Consider the following 15,211-nt stretch of genomic DNA (forward strand, 5'->3'; position numbering starts at 1 on the left):
TGATCCACCCACCTCGGCCTCCCAAAGTGCTGGGATTACAGGCTTGAGCCACCACGCCCGGCCACAAGTAATCTAATTTTTTAAATGGCCTTAAAATGTGGACACTTCACCAAAGATTTACAGATGACAGATTATAAATAAACACATGAAAAGATGCTCAATATCATTAGCCATTGGAAAAATGCAAATAAAAAACAATTAGATACCACTACATCACCTTGCAAGGGGGGAATGCCTAAGGGAAAAAAAAATGAAATAATAACTAAAAATACCACTGCATGTTGTGGATGTGCAACATATGGAGCTCTGATATATTTCTTTGGAGATGCAAAATGGTACTGCCTCTTTGGAAAACAGTTTGGCAGTTTCTTATGAAATCAAACGCACTTACCACATGGCAATCCTACTTCTAGGTATTTTCTCAAGGAAAATGAAAACTTATGTTCATACAAAAATGTGTGCACAAATGTTTGTAAGGAAGTGATTTGTAATAAACAACCTTGGAAATAAGTGTTCCTCAACAGCAGAATGGATGAACGAACTGCATTGTATCCTTACAATGGAATGCTCCTCAACAAACAAATGAAACAAACCAGTGATACACATAACAAGATGGATGCATTGTATCTTTACAATGGAATATTACTCAACAATCAAATGAAACAAACCAGTGATACACATAACAAGATGGATGCAATTCGGATGCCTATGCTACATGAAACATGCCAGATTCAAGATGCTACAAACTCTGATTTCCATGTAATCTTTTTTTAAAAAGGCAAAACTATAAACACAGTGGTTGCCAGGTATTAAGTATGGGGAAGTAGTTGACACTAGAAGGTGCAATGGGGAAATCTGTGGGGCAAATAAAAGTATTCTATATTTTGATTACCATTGGTTACACTACTACATGTCCTTATCAACAGAGAACTGTACACTACGGTGAATTGTATTTAATGTAAATTATATTTTTAAGTATATTTTAACTTTTATAATTTTATATATTTTATTAAATTTTATAAATTTTTAATATAATTTTTTAAATGCGAGTTTAAAAATGCCAAATTCTGAAAAGCAACATAGGCATTTAATATGCGAAACTCTAATCATAGCAGACTAATACCTGCTGTCCGAAACAATGTTGAAATACACAGAAGAGAAAGGATATTAAGTGTTTTATTAAAGTTACCATTTATTCACATCTAACTAGAAAAGATCAATTCCAGTTTTCCCCACACATTGAATGTGATTGTTCTTTTCTATTCCACTTCCTTGTAGAAAGCACTGAGAACTTGAGATGACGGATTATTTGGACCTTATCCATGGAGATTCTGATTCAGCAGGTCTGGGGTGGGGCCTGGCAATTGGATTTATACATAGTTCTCCATGTGGTTCTGCTGTACAGCGAGCACCACCCATATGGTATAGCTTGATGCTAGAGGGTTGAAGGTCACACATGGTCCAGCAGAGCTCACTAGGGCAAAAGTCAAGATAAAGTTTGACAGCTCAGGCCAGAACTTAAAATAACTCCTTTACTGGATAGAGTTACTCTGTTAGCTAATCAGACAGAAAAAGAAAAAAGTGGGGAGAAGGAAAGGGAAAGAAAAAAGGGAGGGTGAGGAAAAGGGACAAATGCTGTCAGTACTTTCATATACAATATTAACAGCATATTCCAGAGTGGGCAGAGTTATCCACAGGTAGTTGATGAGAAAACTCTCATCTGAGGCTTGGAGAGATTTTTATAAGCACAATGACATACATATACATATTATGAAATATCTACCAGGGAAAGTGTACAATCACATTATTCTGTTTCATTCTCACCTCCCCTCAAAGAATTATTACCAAGTAACTTTTATTTTCCATGGAGACACATTGAATTTGTTCGTTCAAAAAAGTCTTTCCCAAACCACTTTCCTTATACTTACTTTGAAAAGAAAGCTCTCAGCATGATAATGGATGGTATGTATGTCTACTTCACTTCCTATCCCTAACAAATACCAGTTTGTCATTGTATCTTCATTCATTATGAGGCCGTGGAGATTCCCAAAAATCTTTCCATTAATAGCTTTAAAAAGGTGATAAGAAAATAACCTTTGGTTAGTTAAAAGATAAGCTGATTTGTGAAATGTTTCCAGAAGATCTTTAGGTCACTGATATTTTCATCTGTCTAGTAAACATGTAACAATCTCTCTCACCCCTAGCGATGTCCCACCATTCTAGACCCAAAATTCAGATTACTGAGAAATCTTTCTATAAAGAGAATGAGAATAAAGAAATAGCAGTTTTAAAGCCACATCTTGGTGGCAGTGTTTTGTTTATTCAGCAGAATAGCTTTATGAAGGGAATTACAGGCTCATTGGAGAGGTAGCCAGATTTATACCACTCTACAGAGAGCAAACTAAGGCATAAACAAGTTTATATAAATCAAAATGGAGGGAATTAGAAGCTATTTTCTTAATATTTCACTTATTGAGAATCTCCAAAAATAAAAGAAAGCTGAATCTCCTGGCTGAAATAACAGCCTGGTGAGAGCTTCACATGGGCCGAGGCTGTGACCTAACAATGACCAAAGCAAACTGAGTTTACATGATGGTGACTCCCACTCCTCCGGGGTCTACTGACTTTTTATTCCATGCATCATGGCACAACCAAATGACCTGCATTCATTAAAAATGGAGCGCACACTAAGAAATCTTTAGGAGAAGAAAGCAAAATTGGTAGTGGAAAGAGAAGCTGAATAGGAAATCAGGCTACTATATTCTAATCTATATTAACAACTAGCATTGTGACCTTGGGCAAGGCCTTTTTGTTCACTTTTGGTCCAAAATAGCTGCTGTTGAGAAACTGTGGATGTGTCAATTCAAACACATTACTCCCACCAAAAAACCACCTTAAATTATATAGAGTTAAGTAGCATAGATACATTAAAATGGAAATTTGAGATTTTGTTTCATATCCCAGAAACAATTAAATCTGGCCCTTAAATTTGATCAAATAGAAGTTATAGCATATTCTTACAAAAATATGACAATAAGCAATGATTTGTTTTCAAAGTATTACTTCATAGTCTTAGAGTTTAGAGATCCCAGCATTCAGAAATATATGCCCCTACAGGTTGATTCAGCCTCAGTGAAGGTATCACTTCACAGTGATTTGTTTTTAAAATATTACATCACAGTGTTGGAGTTTAGAGATCTCAGCATTCAGAAATATATGCCCCTACAAGTTGGTTCAAAGCCTCAGTGACTTTGTTGCCAGCCAACCAGTGGCTAGGCTGGTTCAGTCTGAGGGAAAGCGTTAGAGGACTTCTTTCAGTCCAGGTGTCCCTGGGAAGGAGAAAAAGCTCAGAGAAGGATGCTGGGAGCCTCCTACATTTACAGGAATTCCTATGACCTTATCTTAACATAGGCTTCTTTTTAAACTTCAGATATACCATGCATTCTGTTGCTTTCCTCAAAATCATCAGTGTGCTTAAAATTTCGTGGATCTTTGTTGAGATACTTCTTAATATTGTCATCCAGATACCAGGATTCATTTTCATTAAACACCAAAAACAAAAGAGCAAATTCATAATCAACATCACTTCTTCTTCCCTTTTCATTCAAGACTCCTTTTCGGCATGTAATCAAAGGACCCATCAAACCACTATACGTATCCTGGAAGATAAATAAACTGAGTTTAAAAAGCCATTAAGTAATTTAATAACATTTAATTCCACCTGACACCATTCTAGTGTAGGGTCGTAATACCTCACCCTGGACTAGAAATTGATTCCTCTCTCAGCTCTGATTCACCCCACCTCCAGTCCCTCCTGTTGACTACCATCACATTAGTCTTTATACTCCCATATCTAGAAGTCTTCAGTGATTCTCCATGGCCTGCAGAATTAAATACAAATCCTTGCAGGTCTGTGAGCCCCTCTCTGTGCCCTCCTAATGAACTTTTCTAGCCTAGGCTACCCCTTGATTTCCTATTGAACCCCATATGATAGCAAAATGGGACTCTCAGCATGTCCCAAACACTCCCTCTACTTTCCTATTTTCAGCTTTGCTCACAATGCTCTTTCTTCCTAGACTCTCCTTCCAAAGCCTTCTGCAGTACTTAGTTAGCCTACCTCTCCTATAGAATTCACCAGATTCAGGGCTGTACGATTACAAGTGTGGACATGTATTATTTTCCCCACAAAGTTATACGTTTCTTCAAGACAAGCGTATATGCATCTCTCATAGTATTTGGTGGGGTCATTTGCACATCACAAATGCTCAATAAATATTTGTTGTGATGTGTAAAATAATAAATATGGATTTTTCCCATAATTCTCATATGTAAGTTTATTCAAGTGCCTTGTATACCTATCTCCTGAACTCTAGAACTGTCTAGTACAAGTCAAGGACATTAATACAAGCCATCTAATGTCTAAGAGGAAGGTTAAGATAATCCCTCCCATTTTTTCTTTAATAGGCAATGCTTACATTTTACATCAGATAACGACTTTAGATTGGACTTTGGTTTATGGTATGTAATTAAGACTGTGGTTGTTTTACATACACATACCTGGCTCAAATTCAATATTGAAACTTTGCCTTTTATTTCAAAGTTAGATCATTTATCATTCAAATAGCTTTATAGTTTCAGTTACTATGTTTAGAGTGAACTTTCTTTTCCTGAGCCCTAGTAGCCCTGATAATGCATTTAAAATGAACAGGTTTCACACGTCCAAAACCATAAATCAAATAACTTGTATTCTAAGTTATTTTATTGTTATATATTTACATATCCTCTTTTGCTTGAAACCTTTTATCTTTTTCAGTTCTAAATTTGGTAATTGAAACGTTGAGTTTTTTTTGTTTTTAGCCCACATATTTTAAATTAAGGGTCAGCAAACCTTTTTTTTTTTTCTTTTGGAAAGAACCAGTTGGTAAATATCGTTGACTTTGTGGGTCATACAGTCTCTGTTGCAGCTACTCAAGTCAACCATTGACAATGTAAATGTAAATTCGGCATGGCTAGATTTGGTAAATAGCCATAGTATGAGACCCTTGCTCTAAATCATGACACACTTTCACATATATCAACCCAAGTTGTGATGACCTGAGTAATCAACTTTCATCCAGATTATTTTAAGCCTTCTGGTTGCTCTCTCCCCCTTACCTTCACAAAGTTTACTGTTGAATAGTAAACCCATGGAATACAATTGGGATCAGAAGGCCCTGGACCAGATCTTTTAGGAATATTCCATCTATAAGTTTTTACTTCTCCTGAAATAAATGAAATGGAAAAAATTTATTAAAATTACCTGTGAGTCAGATGATTTATCTGAAGAAATACAAGCAGGTCCTTATATATTTTCATTAATGTTTATTGCTGGAGAGAATTACCCATTCATTACACATGTTCTTATTAAACTTCCCTCTTGATTTCTACTATCTCAAAATGAAAAGGCAGATTTGTCATTTCAGGCTCTATCCTTCCCTCTAGTTTGCATGTTTCTATTGCCAACTGGTGTGTATTCAGGAAATAAAAACATTTTATACTTCACTGTTTTTCTTCTTAAATGTTTATCTCCTTCCCAAGAGCTGCCCTTGAGCACATCTTAGTCATCAAGGACCTCTGCCTTGGCCTCTTATGAGAGTCACCAGGGAGCTTTGTAAGCTCTTGTTGCTCAGGCCTCACCCCAGACCAGTGAAATCAGACAGTCTGGGGTCTAGGACTGTGGTGCCAGTGTTTTCTAAAAGCTTCTCGAGTGTGAGAACCAGAAGCAGAGAGACCTAGTTCCAAACCTCAACCCTATGACTTCCTATTTATCCTACATTTGAAAAGCTACTTAACTTCATTGACTTTTAGTATCCTTATCTGTAAAGTGAGTTGGTCATTATACTTTGCTAATTGTTGTGAGGATTAAATGAAATAATGAAATCAAATACACAGGATAATGCTTCATTTTGAAGGCAGTTATGTGTTAATTTCTATGTGTAATTTTGTGTTTACTGCAGTAGTCTCCCTTTATCCAGGAGGGATACATTCTAAGACCCCCAGTAGATGCTTTAAACCACAGACAGTGCCATACCTATATATACTATGTGTTTTCCTGTACATTCATACCTATAATTAATTTATAAATTAGGCACAGTAAGAAATTGACAATTACTAATAATAAAATATGACAAGTATAAAAGCATACTATAATAAAAGCTATGTGAATGTAGTCTCTTTCTTTCTCACTCTCGAAATATCTTTTTATAGTCTCTAACTGAAGTCATCTCAAAATTTCTTAGTATTTTCAGGCCAAGGTTGATTCAAGTAACTGAAACCAAGTAAAGCAAAACCATAAGGGGAAGCTACTGTAAGAACAATAAAATAAAAATGTATGAGCTTTCATAGGCAGGCACAATACCTATGCATCTCCTGTGGCAGTCTATAAAAAAATAATTGTTGTATGTATTTGGGGTATACAATGTAATATATTGATATATATATTGTGGGATGATTAAATCAAGTTAATATATCCATCACCCCACATATTTATCATCTTTTGTGGTAAGACCATGTAAAATCTGCTCTTAAAAATTTTGAAGTATACAATACATTATTTTCTTCTTATTCTTAATTGATCTAACAGAAAACCTTTATTCAAACTAATAATAAAAATGATATGCTCATATATGTAGATATATAAACACATACACACATACGCAAAAGACAAGAGGCAGATAGCAGGAAAATTTCAATATAAGTAACTTGTGCTACCTGAGAGGAGGTATTGTGTTATTTTTAAATGGACATGGATTCATTATAAATGTATATTTCAAACTCTAAGGGAACTAATTTAAAAAGTTTTAAAAAGAACTATAATTACTATGCTAAGGAAAGCTCAATTAAAACCACAGAGGGCAGGAGAAGTGTGGAAGACAAAAACAGGAACAAAGAACAAGGATAACAAATAGAAAATAACAAACACGTTAGATTTTAATCCAACTGTATCAATAGTCACCTTAAACTTACATGATCTAAAGACACCAATTAAAAGAAAAAGACCATCAGAGTGGATTAAAAACCAAGACCCAACTATATATTGTTGGCAAGAAACTCACTTTAAATATAAAAACACATGTATATTAAAAATAAAGGCATGGAGAAAAACAAAACATATTATACTAACAGTAATGAAAAGAAAAGCAGGGGTAATACTCATGAGTTGCCTAAGAATGGGGATAACTTCTGAGATACCTTCTGAGAAACACATAGTCAGGTGATTTCAGGTCTTGTAAACATCATAGTGTGTACTTAGACCTAGACAGTATAGTCTACTACACACCTAGAATACATGGTACAGCCTATTGCTCCTATGCTACAAACCTGTTCAGCATATTACTCTGCTAAATGCTATATACCATTGTAATATGATGGTAAGTATTCATGTATCTAAACATAGAAAAGGTACAGTACCAGCCTGGGCAGCATAGGGAGACCCCCATCTCTACATACCTACAAAAATTAGCCAGGGGTGGTGCCATACACTTGTAATCCCAGCTACTTGGGAGGCTGAGGTGGGAAAATTGCTTGAGTAGGAAGTTGAGGCTGCAGTGAGCCATGATTGCACCACTGCACTTCAGCCTGGACAACAGAGCAAGACTCTGTTTCNAAAAAAAAAAAAAAAAGAGAGAGAGAGAGAAGAAGAAGGAGAAAGAGAGAAAGAAGAAGAGGAAGAGGAAGAAGAAGTAATAGTAGTGGTGAAGGAGGAGAAGAAGAAGAGGAGGAGAAGGAGAAGAGGAGAAGGAGGAGAAGAGGAAGAAGAGAAGAAGGAAGAAGGAGAAGAAAAGAAGGAGGAGAAGAGGAGGAGAAGGGAAGGAGGAAGAAGAGAAGAAAAAGAAGGAGGAAGAGAGAGGATAGAAATTACTAATATCATAAATGAAAGAGAGGACATCACTACAGATCCCATGGACAAAAAAAGATAATAAAAGAACATTATGAACAGCTCTATGGCCACAAATTTGATAACCTCGACGAAATGGACTGATTTCTTGAAGATATAATCTGCCAAAACACACACACAAGAGAAAAGAGACAATCTAAATAGGCCTATATCTATTAAAGCAATTAAATAAATAAATAATAACCTTCTAAAACAGAAAGCACCAGCCCTAGACAAGTTCACTGGTGAACTGTACCAAAACTTTACAAAAGAAATTATACCAGTGCTTCATGAGCTTTTTCAGAAGATAGAAGCAGAATACTTCTAAGTTGTTTTATGAGGCCAACATTACCCTAATACTAAAACCAGACAAAAACATTATTAGAAGAGTTTAGACCAATATCACCTACAAACATAAGTGCAAAAATCCTCAACAAAACGTTAGTAAATTGAATCAATCATGTACAAAAAAGAATTACATATTGCAACCAAACAGGATTTATCCCAGCTATATAAGAAGAAGACAATATTTGAAAATCAATTGATGTAATATATCACATCAACAGGATAAAAAAAATTACCTAATTGTAGGAAACATATTTGACACAATATAACAACTATTCATGATAAAGAAAAAAAACTCTCAGCAAACTAGGAAGAAAAATTCTTTTTAACTTAATGAAGAACACCTACAAAAATCCTGTAGCTAACATCACACTGAATGATGAGAAACTTGTAGGTTTCCTGCTAAGATCAGGAAAGGAACAAGGCAAAGATCTCCTCTCACCACTGCATTTCAACATCTTACTGGAAGTCCTAGCTGATGCAATAGGACAAGAATAGGAAATAAAATGTACATATATTGAGAAGGAAGAAGTCAATTATCTTTTTTTGCCAATGACCTGATTGTCTGCGTAGAAAATCTGAAAGAAGTGACCAAAAAACCCCTCCTGGAATTAATAAACGATTATATCAAGATTGCAGAGTACAAGGTTAATATCCAAACTCAACTGCTTTCCTATAGACCAACAATAATCAAGCAAAATTAGAAATTAAAAACACATTGCCACTTATATTAGCAACTCAAAAAGTGAAATACTTAGGTACAAATCTAAAATAATATGAGGAAAACTACCAAACTATAATAAAAGAAGTAAAAGAAGAACTAAACAAATGGAGACATGTTCTGTGATCATGAATCAGAAGAGTCAGTATTGTCAAGATGTCAGTTCTTTTCAACTTGATCTATAGATCCAATTCAATCCCAGTCAAAATCCCAGCAAGTGTTTTGTGAATATCAACAAACTGATTCTAAAGTTTATACGGCAAAGCAAAAGACAGAATAGCCAACTGAATATTGAAGAAGAACAAAGTTGAAGGCCTGAGACTACCAAACTTTAAGACTTTCTGTAAAGCTACAGTAGTCGAGACAGTGTGGTATTGGTGGAAGAATTACACAAATAGATCAATGGAGCAGAATTATGAGCCTAGAAATAGAACCACGTAAATATCATTAACTGATCTTTAACGAAAGAACAAAGGGAATCCAATGGAGAAAAGATAGTCTTTTCAACAAATGATGCTGAAACAACTGGATATCCACATGGAAAAAAATGAATCTAGAAATTAACTCAAAATGGATCCCAGACGTAAATGAAAATGCAAAACTGTAAAAGTCCTAGAAGATAACAAAAGAGAAAACCCAGATGACTTTGAATATGGCAATGACTTCTCAGATACAACACCAAAGGCATGATCCATGAAAAAAAAAAACAATAAGCTGGACTTCATTAAAACTGAAAAATTCTGTCCTGTGAAAGATATACAGATGGGAAAATATACAGATGGCAAGTAAGCATGTGTAAAGATGTTCAACCTTACGTGTCACTAAGGTATTGCAAATTAAAACAAAGACATGATACCTGTTAAAATGGCCAAAATCCAAAACACCAAGTACAACAAGGATATGGAGCAATAAGAACTTAATTATTTATTTATCATTCTTTTCCTGAGCATAATCAAAGGAACTCTCATTTAACACAAAATGGTACAGCTACTTTGGAAGATAGTTTGGTGGATTTTTACAAAACTACACATACTTTTGCATATGATCCAGCAATTATGCCCTCAGTGTTTACCCAAAGGAGTTGAAAACTTATGTCCTTGCAAAAATCTACACACAGATATGTATAGCAGCTTTATTCATAATTGCCAAAACTTGGAAGTGAATAATATGTCTTTTGATAAGCAGGTGGATACACTGTGGTAAATTTATACAATGGAATATTATTCAATACTAGAATGAAATGAGCTATCAAGCCATGAAATAACATGAAAGAAACATATATTACTGAGTGAAAGAAGCCAATCTGAAAATGCTACATATTATACAATTCCAGCTATATGATATTCGGGAAAAAGGAAAACTATGAAGACAGTAAAAGGATCAGTGGTTGCCAGGGGTTCAAGGAGAAGAAAGAATAAACACCAGAGCACAGAGAATTTTAAGGGCAGTGAAGCTATTCTTTATAGGACTACAATGGTGCATACTTGCTGTTGTGCATTTGTCAAAACCCTTAGAATGTACACACCAAGAGTGAAGCCTGATGTAAATTATGGGCTTTAGGGGATAGTGATGTGCCAATGTGGGTTCATTAATTACAACAAACGTACCACTCTGGTGGAGGATGTTGATAATGGAGTCCCTAATGGAGCCCTAGAAATTCTATAAACATTTGGCCATTGGATGAATGATGATCTTATACTGGAGTGACTAGATGATGGCTAAAACACATTGATATGAAGTTGAGCTCTTTAAGACCCCTCTGAAAGCAGAAAAGAGTTGACTCCAGTGTTACTCTTCAAGATGGAGCAGACCTCTGATGCAACTTACCTGGTTTTGTCATGGGCACTTGCAATTGCTTTCCACTATCCATCTCCTCCACACCCTGGGCTGAGATGGAGTAGGGCCTACTGGCTTTGTTCTTAAATATGATCAGGACGGTGTCACCCACCTCGGCATGAATCATTGGGCCTAAAGGCAAAACACAGGCCTGTGTGCATTATTATTACTCTTTCAACATTGATGTAATTTAAGTACAGACAGTAATTAGCCAAATAAAATAGTTTGGCTTTAGTTGCTTTTCTGAGAAATGTATATATAAATCTACTTCACTTTAGAGAGCAACATTGTATAGTATTAAATATCATGTAGTCTTTATCAATGGGTTTAAATTCTGCCTCCTTCATTTATTAGAGAGGCCTTGGGTAAGTGATGTAATCTGTCGAAGTTTCAGTTTCCTCATCTGTAACGTTGATTTAATAATAACTTTCGCATAGGATTTTAGTAAGGACTGAATAAGATAATGTATGTAAAGTGCTTACTTCAGTGCATCGAAACACCATAAGTACTCAGAAAATGCTTAACTTTTTACTACTGAGAAATCATCTCCAAGAAAAGCCATACGCACATGATATGGTGACTTTCAGTTGTAATTCCCCTGTGTATAACCTTTGATAAGTCTGAAATTGTTCATTATCTGGTAAATGGATGATAGTAATAATGAAGATCCAATAAAATATTTTGTATAAAGAGAATGTGAAAGATCAGAGTAAAATAAAATCATTATGTATTAATTTATGATTAATATAGTGACTTCATGAATATACATCTAACTCTCAACAGAGTTTAACAATTTACAGTGTTTACAGAGTAAACAATTATTTACCCAAGGTAAACAAATATATATGCATATTTTAATAATGCAAAGCAGATTTATTTGCACACAGCAAAGAGGAAAAAGGAAAGCAGTATTCAGGCAAGTGGAACTGATCAAGACTCTTAAGTAGCTGACTCTGGGATCACTACAATGATCCCAAGAAGCCAAGCGCTCTTCAGCTCCTCTGGTGTGTGCATTTCTGTTGGAAGCAACCAGGCTGTGTGCCAATGGAGATGAGCCGACACCCAGCTGAGAGGGCCTGTGGCAGCATGACTTGTGCACTGCTTCATGGTGAGTAGACTCCCATTTCAGAAGTGCCTGATCCCTGTGGGTCTCTCATTCTACATTCACAGTTGGTGGTCTGCTCACACCTATACATTTCTTGCTGATTCACACTACGGTTTTAATTGCTTTTCTGAGAAAGATATATATAAATCTAACATTTGTTGGACTGTTACTATTTTCAATTTCCTCTCAATTTCTTAAAATATTCTTAAAATATAAATACATTAAATTAAAATAAATAAATAAAATTTTCTTAAAATATTTAACATGGATCAGGAAATTCTAAAAAGCACTCATATTTTCCCCTTAATGACGAGGCTAGAAAAGAAAATCTGAAGGCAAGTGGGCTTAAAAAAAAAAAAAAAAGAAAATGCTTTGCATGTTCTTAAATAGCACATTTGGGTATAGGTACAAACAAGTGCCTATGTATGCATATGTTAAAATCATTATTTGTGTGGTTATTACCACCTAAATTGCACATGCCTTGCTGTACTGGTGAGTAAGAGCAAATGGCTACTGATTTAAAGTGCAAGTTGCTGTCAGGGAATAGTAATGAACTGAGGTGTACCTTCCATGTGCCCAGTCTGAGGAGCCCAAGCCTCTCCCTGAGCTGCAGAAAATGAGTAGATAGTACTCACATTCCTCTGGCTGAAGTGCTGATGGGGTTGCCTCTCAAAGAGTCAACTCATTTGTGTTGTGAAGAACCAAACCAAAGAGCCTTAGAGGCACACTTCAAACCCCTCAGCAGGATCAGCACCTCAGCAGAACCAGCACCTTGTCTTTAAAGCCCTGTCAACAACACAGTCCATCAGGGCTGACTCACTCATTTGATGAGACAAGCTTATCTGTGAATGTTAGTAGACTGTGGAGGTGTGAGGTCTACTACACCTCCACATCCATTAAATGGATGGACGATTTAATTTAATAATTTATCAAGCTAGGAGTTGTAGGGCCTTATTCTAATATTGGAAAGCACTGTGTAAGGCCACACTGTTTATATAAGCTGCCTTGTGCATTCAAAAGTGGAACAGGATTTCCAAAAGTCCCTTAGATTTGCCCTCTGCTTTAAGGTCTTATCCCCAAGATGAGGTCAGAGCTCGTGACTTGCCATGAAGAAAAGTGGAGAAGGAAAGCAGGAGGAGCTTATCTGATCGCCAGGTCTAGAAGCTCAGGTTCTGAGAAGCCCATGAATCAGGGCCTCCTGAACTAGGAGGGACCTTTCAAGGGAGAAAGCCAGATCTTTCTCCCTTGGCCCCATCTCACATAGGGGCTTCTTTTTGTCATAAACACTTTGATGGTGTGTTGCAATAACATTGTGCATGGATAACTGAGGACCTTAAAAAGTGATGCAAACACTGCCTGCTGTTCTGAGAAAGCAAACTATTTCAAATTAAAATTTCCTGGCACAGTAGAGGGGTTGGAAAGAAGGTTTAGGGTATCAGACACCAGTTAGACTGCCCTGATGTCATGGATTCCTGTTTGTGTGTTATCTGGTAGTCTTAATATGACTATTTTTCTTATGAGCTGAGCACTCAGCACTCTCCCTGATAATGGTAGAGCAGGAAGATATAGCACTTGGATGAATGCAGTCAAGCTACTCTGTTTCTTTACAAGTCTAACAGAACACATGTTAGACTCATGCCTGAGAAGGGATGGAAGTGTGTGTCTATGCACATGCTTGGGGCTGACAGTGTATGCCTGAAATGTATGACATACCCAGGAGTTCTAAGTGCTCCTCTCGTGGTGGTCGGGCTTTGATCTCCACAAATTCTCCGTCCGTGTATTCCCTGTAAACCACCTTCTTGTACTGAGAGCCAATCCAATTTTCGGTGTGGTTCATAAATATATCTCCATGTCTGCAAATCAGAAACATCAGAAATTAAAGTTGTCAGAAAGCAGAAAAGCTTTGAGTGATTCTAAGTGATTCAGGAGTACTCTGGAGAAATGCTCCCCAAACCTGGCTGTGATCAAGTGCTCCCTGGGGAGCTGGCCTTTTGTACCAGGTTTTCTGAAAAGGAGGCCAGAAATCTGCACTTTAAAGCTCCTTGAGTTCTGATATGGGCAGCCCGGCACCAGCCCATGGACTGCCCTTGGAAATCACTGTTGCAGTCTTCTGCTAGGCGCTGAGTAGGGTCAACCTTAGAGACTCCTAAGGACCTTTGAGGTTATGCCTCTTTTCTGGGACCAACTAACCTCACACACATGCATCTGCACGGGTGTGTCATGATAGACACACACACACACACACACACACACACACACACACCTTCTACCACTCTGAGTTTCTCCAGATTTCATATGCATCTTTCTGTTCCCACTTTGAAAGATGTCAAGAAGGACTGTAGTCATGTATTGTGCATACACCCATATACAAATATAGACAAATTTGCAAAAGCAGAATCTACAAATAATGAGGTGATACTTTGTTATTCACCATAGTTATGTTCTAGAAAGTCATTGTGATAACCGAATTAATAAAGACTGAACCATTGTTCCTAAGGGAAACATAGGGTTAGGTCCCAGCAAATCTCTGGTTACGATATTTTCATCGACAGATCAATATATAACCTTGTTTTATTTCTGTTCCTTTTTAAAGACACTTTATTTAATATATATTGCTGAGCTCAATAGCATTAACACTGTTGAGCTCAGCACTATAACTTATACATGAACAAAGCCCCTCTCACATGTATAAGGCACACCAGAGGCTCCTTGCACTCAGGACACTGCTTCAGCACTCCGCTTAGGGGGGCATTTTAAACAGTGAAAGCACCAACATAAAGCACATAAGTGCAAAACTATGGCACTAAATAGTATGAAAACAATCACATTTGTTTACAGTATGAGAGCCGAAACAAGAAGGCAGAGAGACTCCTTGTTTGACCTCAGCTAAAAATGTGTGTATCAGGCAACATAAATTTGTTGCCACTCTACATGTACCTGCAAATGACCACAAAAATCTCACAGGAATTGATTTCGGGGTTAAAAATAAATTTTAACAAGTAGACAAATTTGCAAAAGCAGAATCTACGAATAAGGAGGATAGACTGTAGATGTACTGTACATGTATAGTACATTTCGTCTATTACCAAGGCAGGGCATCACAAAACACAGATTTTTTAAATCTATTAATTTTATCTCTAAAATACAGTGAAACTCACCCCTTTCCATCTCCTTCCGCTGAGGGAATTTGCATTCTCATCTCAGCCACTTGCATGACTTACCTGTGTTGGGTGGAATTGCTCCTAACCATTCTCCCTGCCACCTGTACTCCTCCTTACCCTCTATCCTC

The 15,211-nt window shown here is 36.6% G+C and overlaps 1 protein-coding gene across 1 annotated transcript in view; it reads right to left on the minus strand.

Moving 5' to 3' along the window:
* Positions 1 to 15,211, minus strand: part of HEPHL1 (hephaestin like 1) — a 77,816-nt gene that overhangs the window by 5,751 nt on the left and 56,854 nt on the right. The window contains exons 13-17 of the mRNA XM_017498414.2: positions 13,636 to 13,775; positions 10,809 to 10,949; positions 5,155 to 5,261; positions 3,437 to 3,659; positions 1,929 to 2,068 (exon numbers count right to left, since the gene is read on the minus strand). Of these exons, the coding sequence (XP_017353903.1) occupies positions 1,929 to 2,068; positions 3,437 to 3,659; positions 5,155 to 5,261; positions 10,809 to 10,949; positions 13,636 to 13,775 (751 nt within the window). The remainder of the gene's footprint in view (positions 1 to 1,928; positions 2,069 to 3,436; positions 3,660 to 5,154; positions 5,262 to 10,808; positions 10,950 to 13,635; positions 13,776 to 15,211) is intronic.

The sequence above is a fragment of the Cebus imitator genome, unplaced genomic scaffold, assembly GCF_001604975.1.
Source record: "Cebus imitator isolate Cc_AM_T3 unplaced genomic scaffold, Cebus_imitator-1.0 Scaffold241, whole genome shotgun sequence".
Taxonomy (NCBI): Eukaryota; Metazoa; Chordata; class Mammalia; order Primates; family Cebidae; genus Cebus; species Cebus imitator.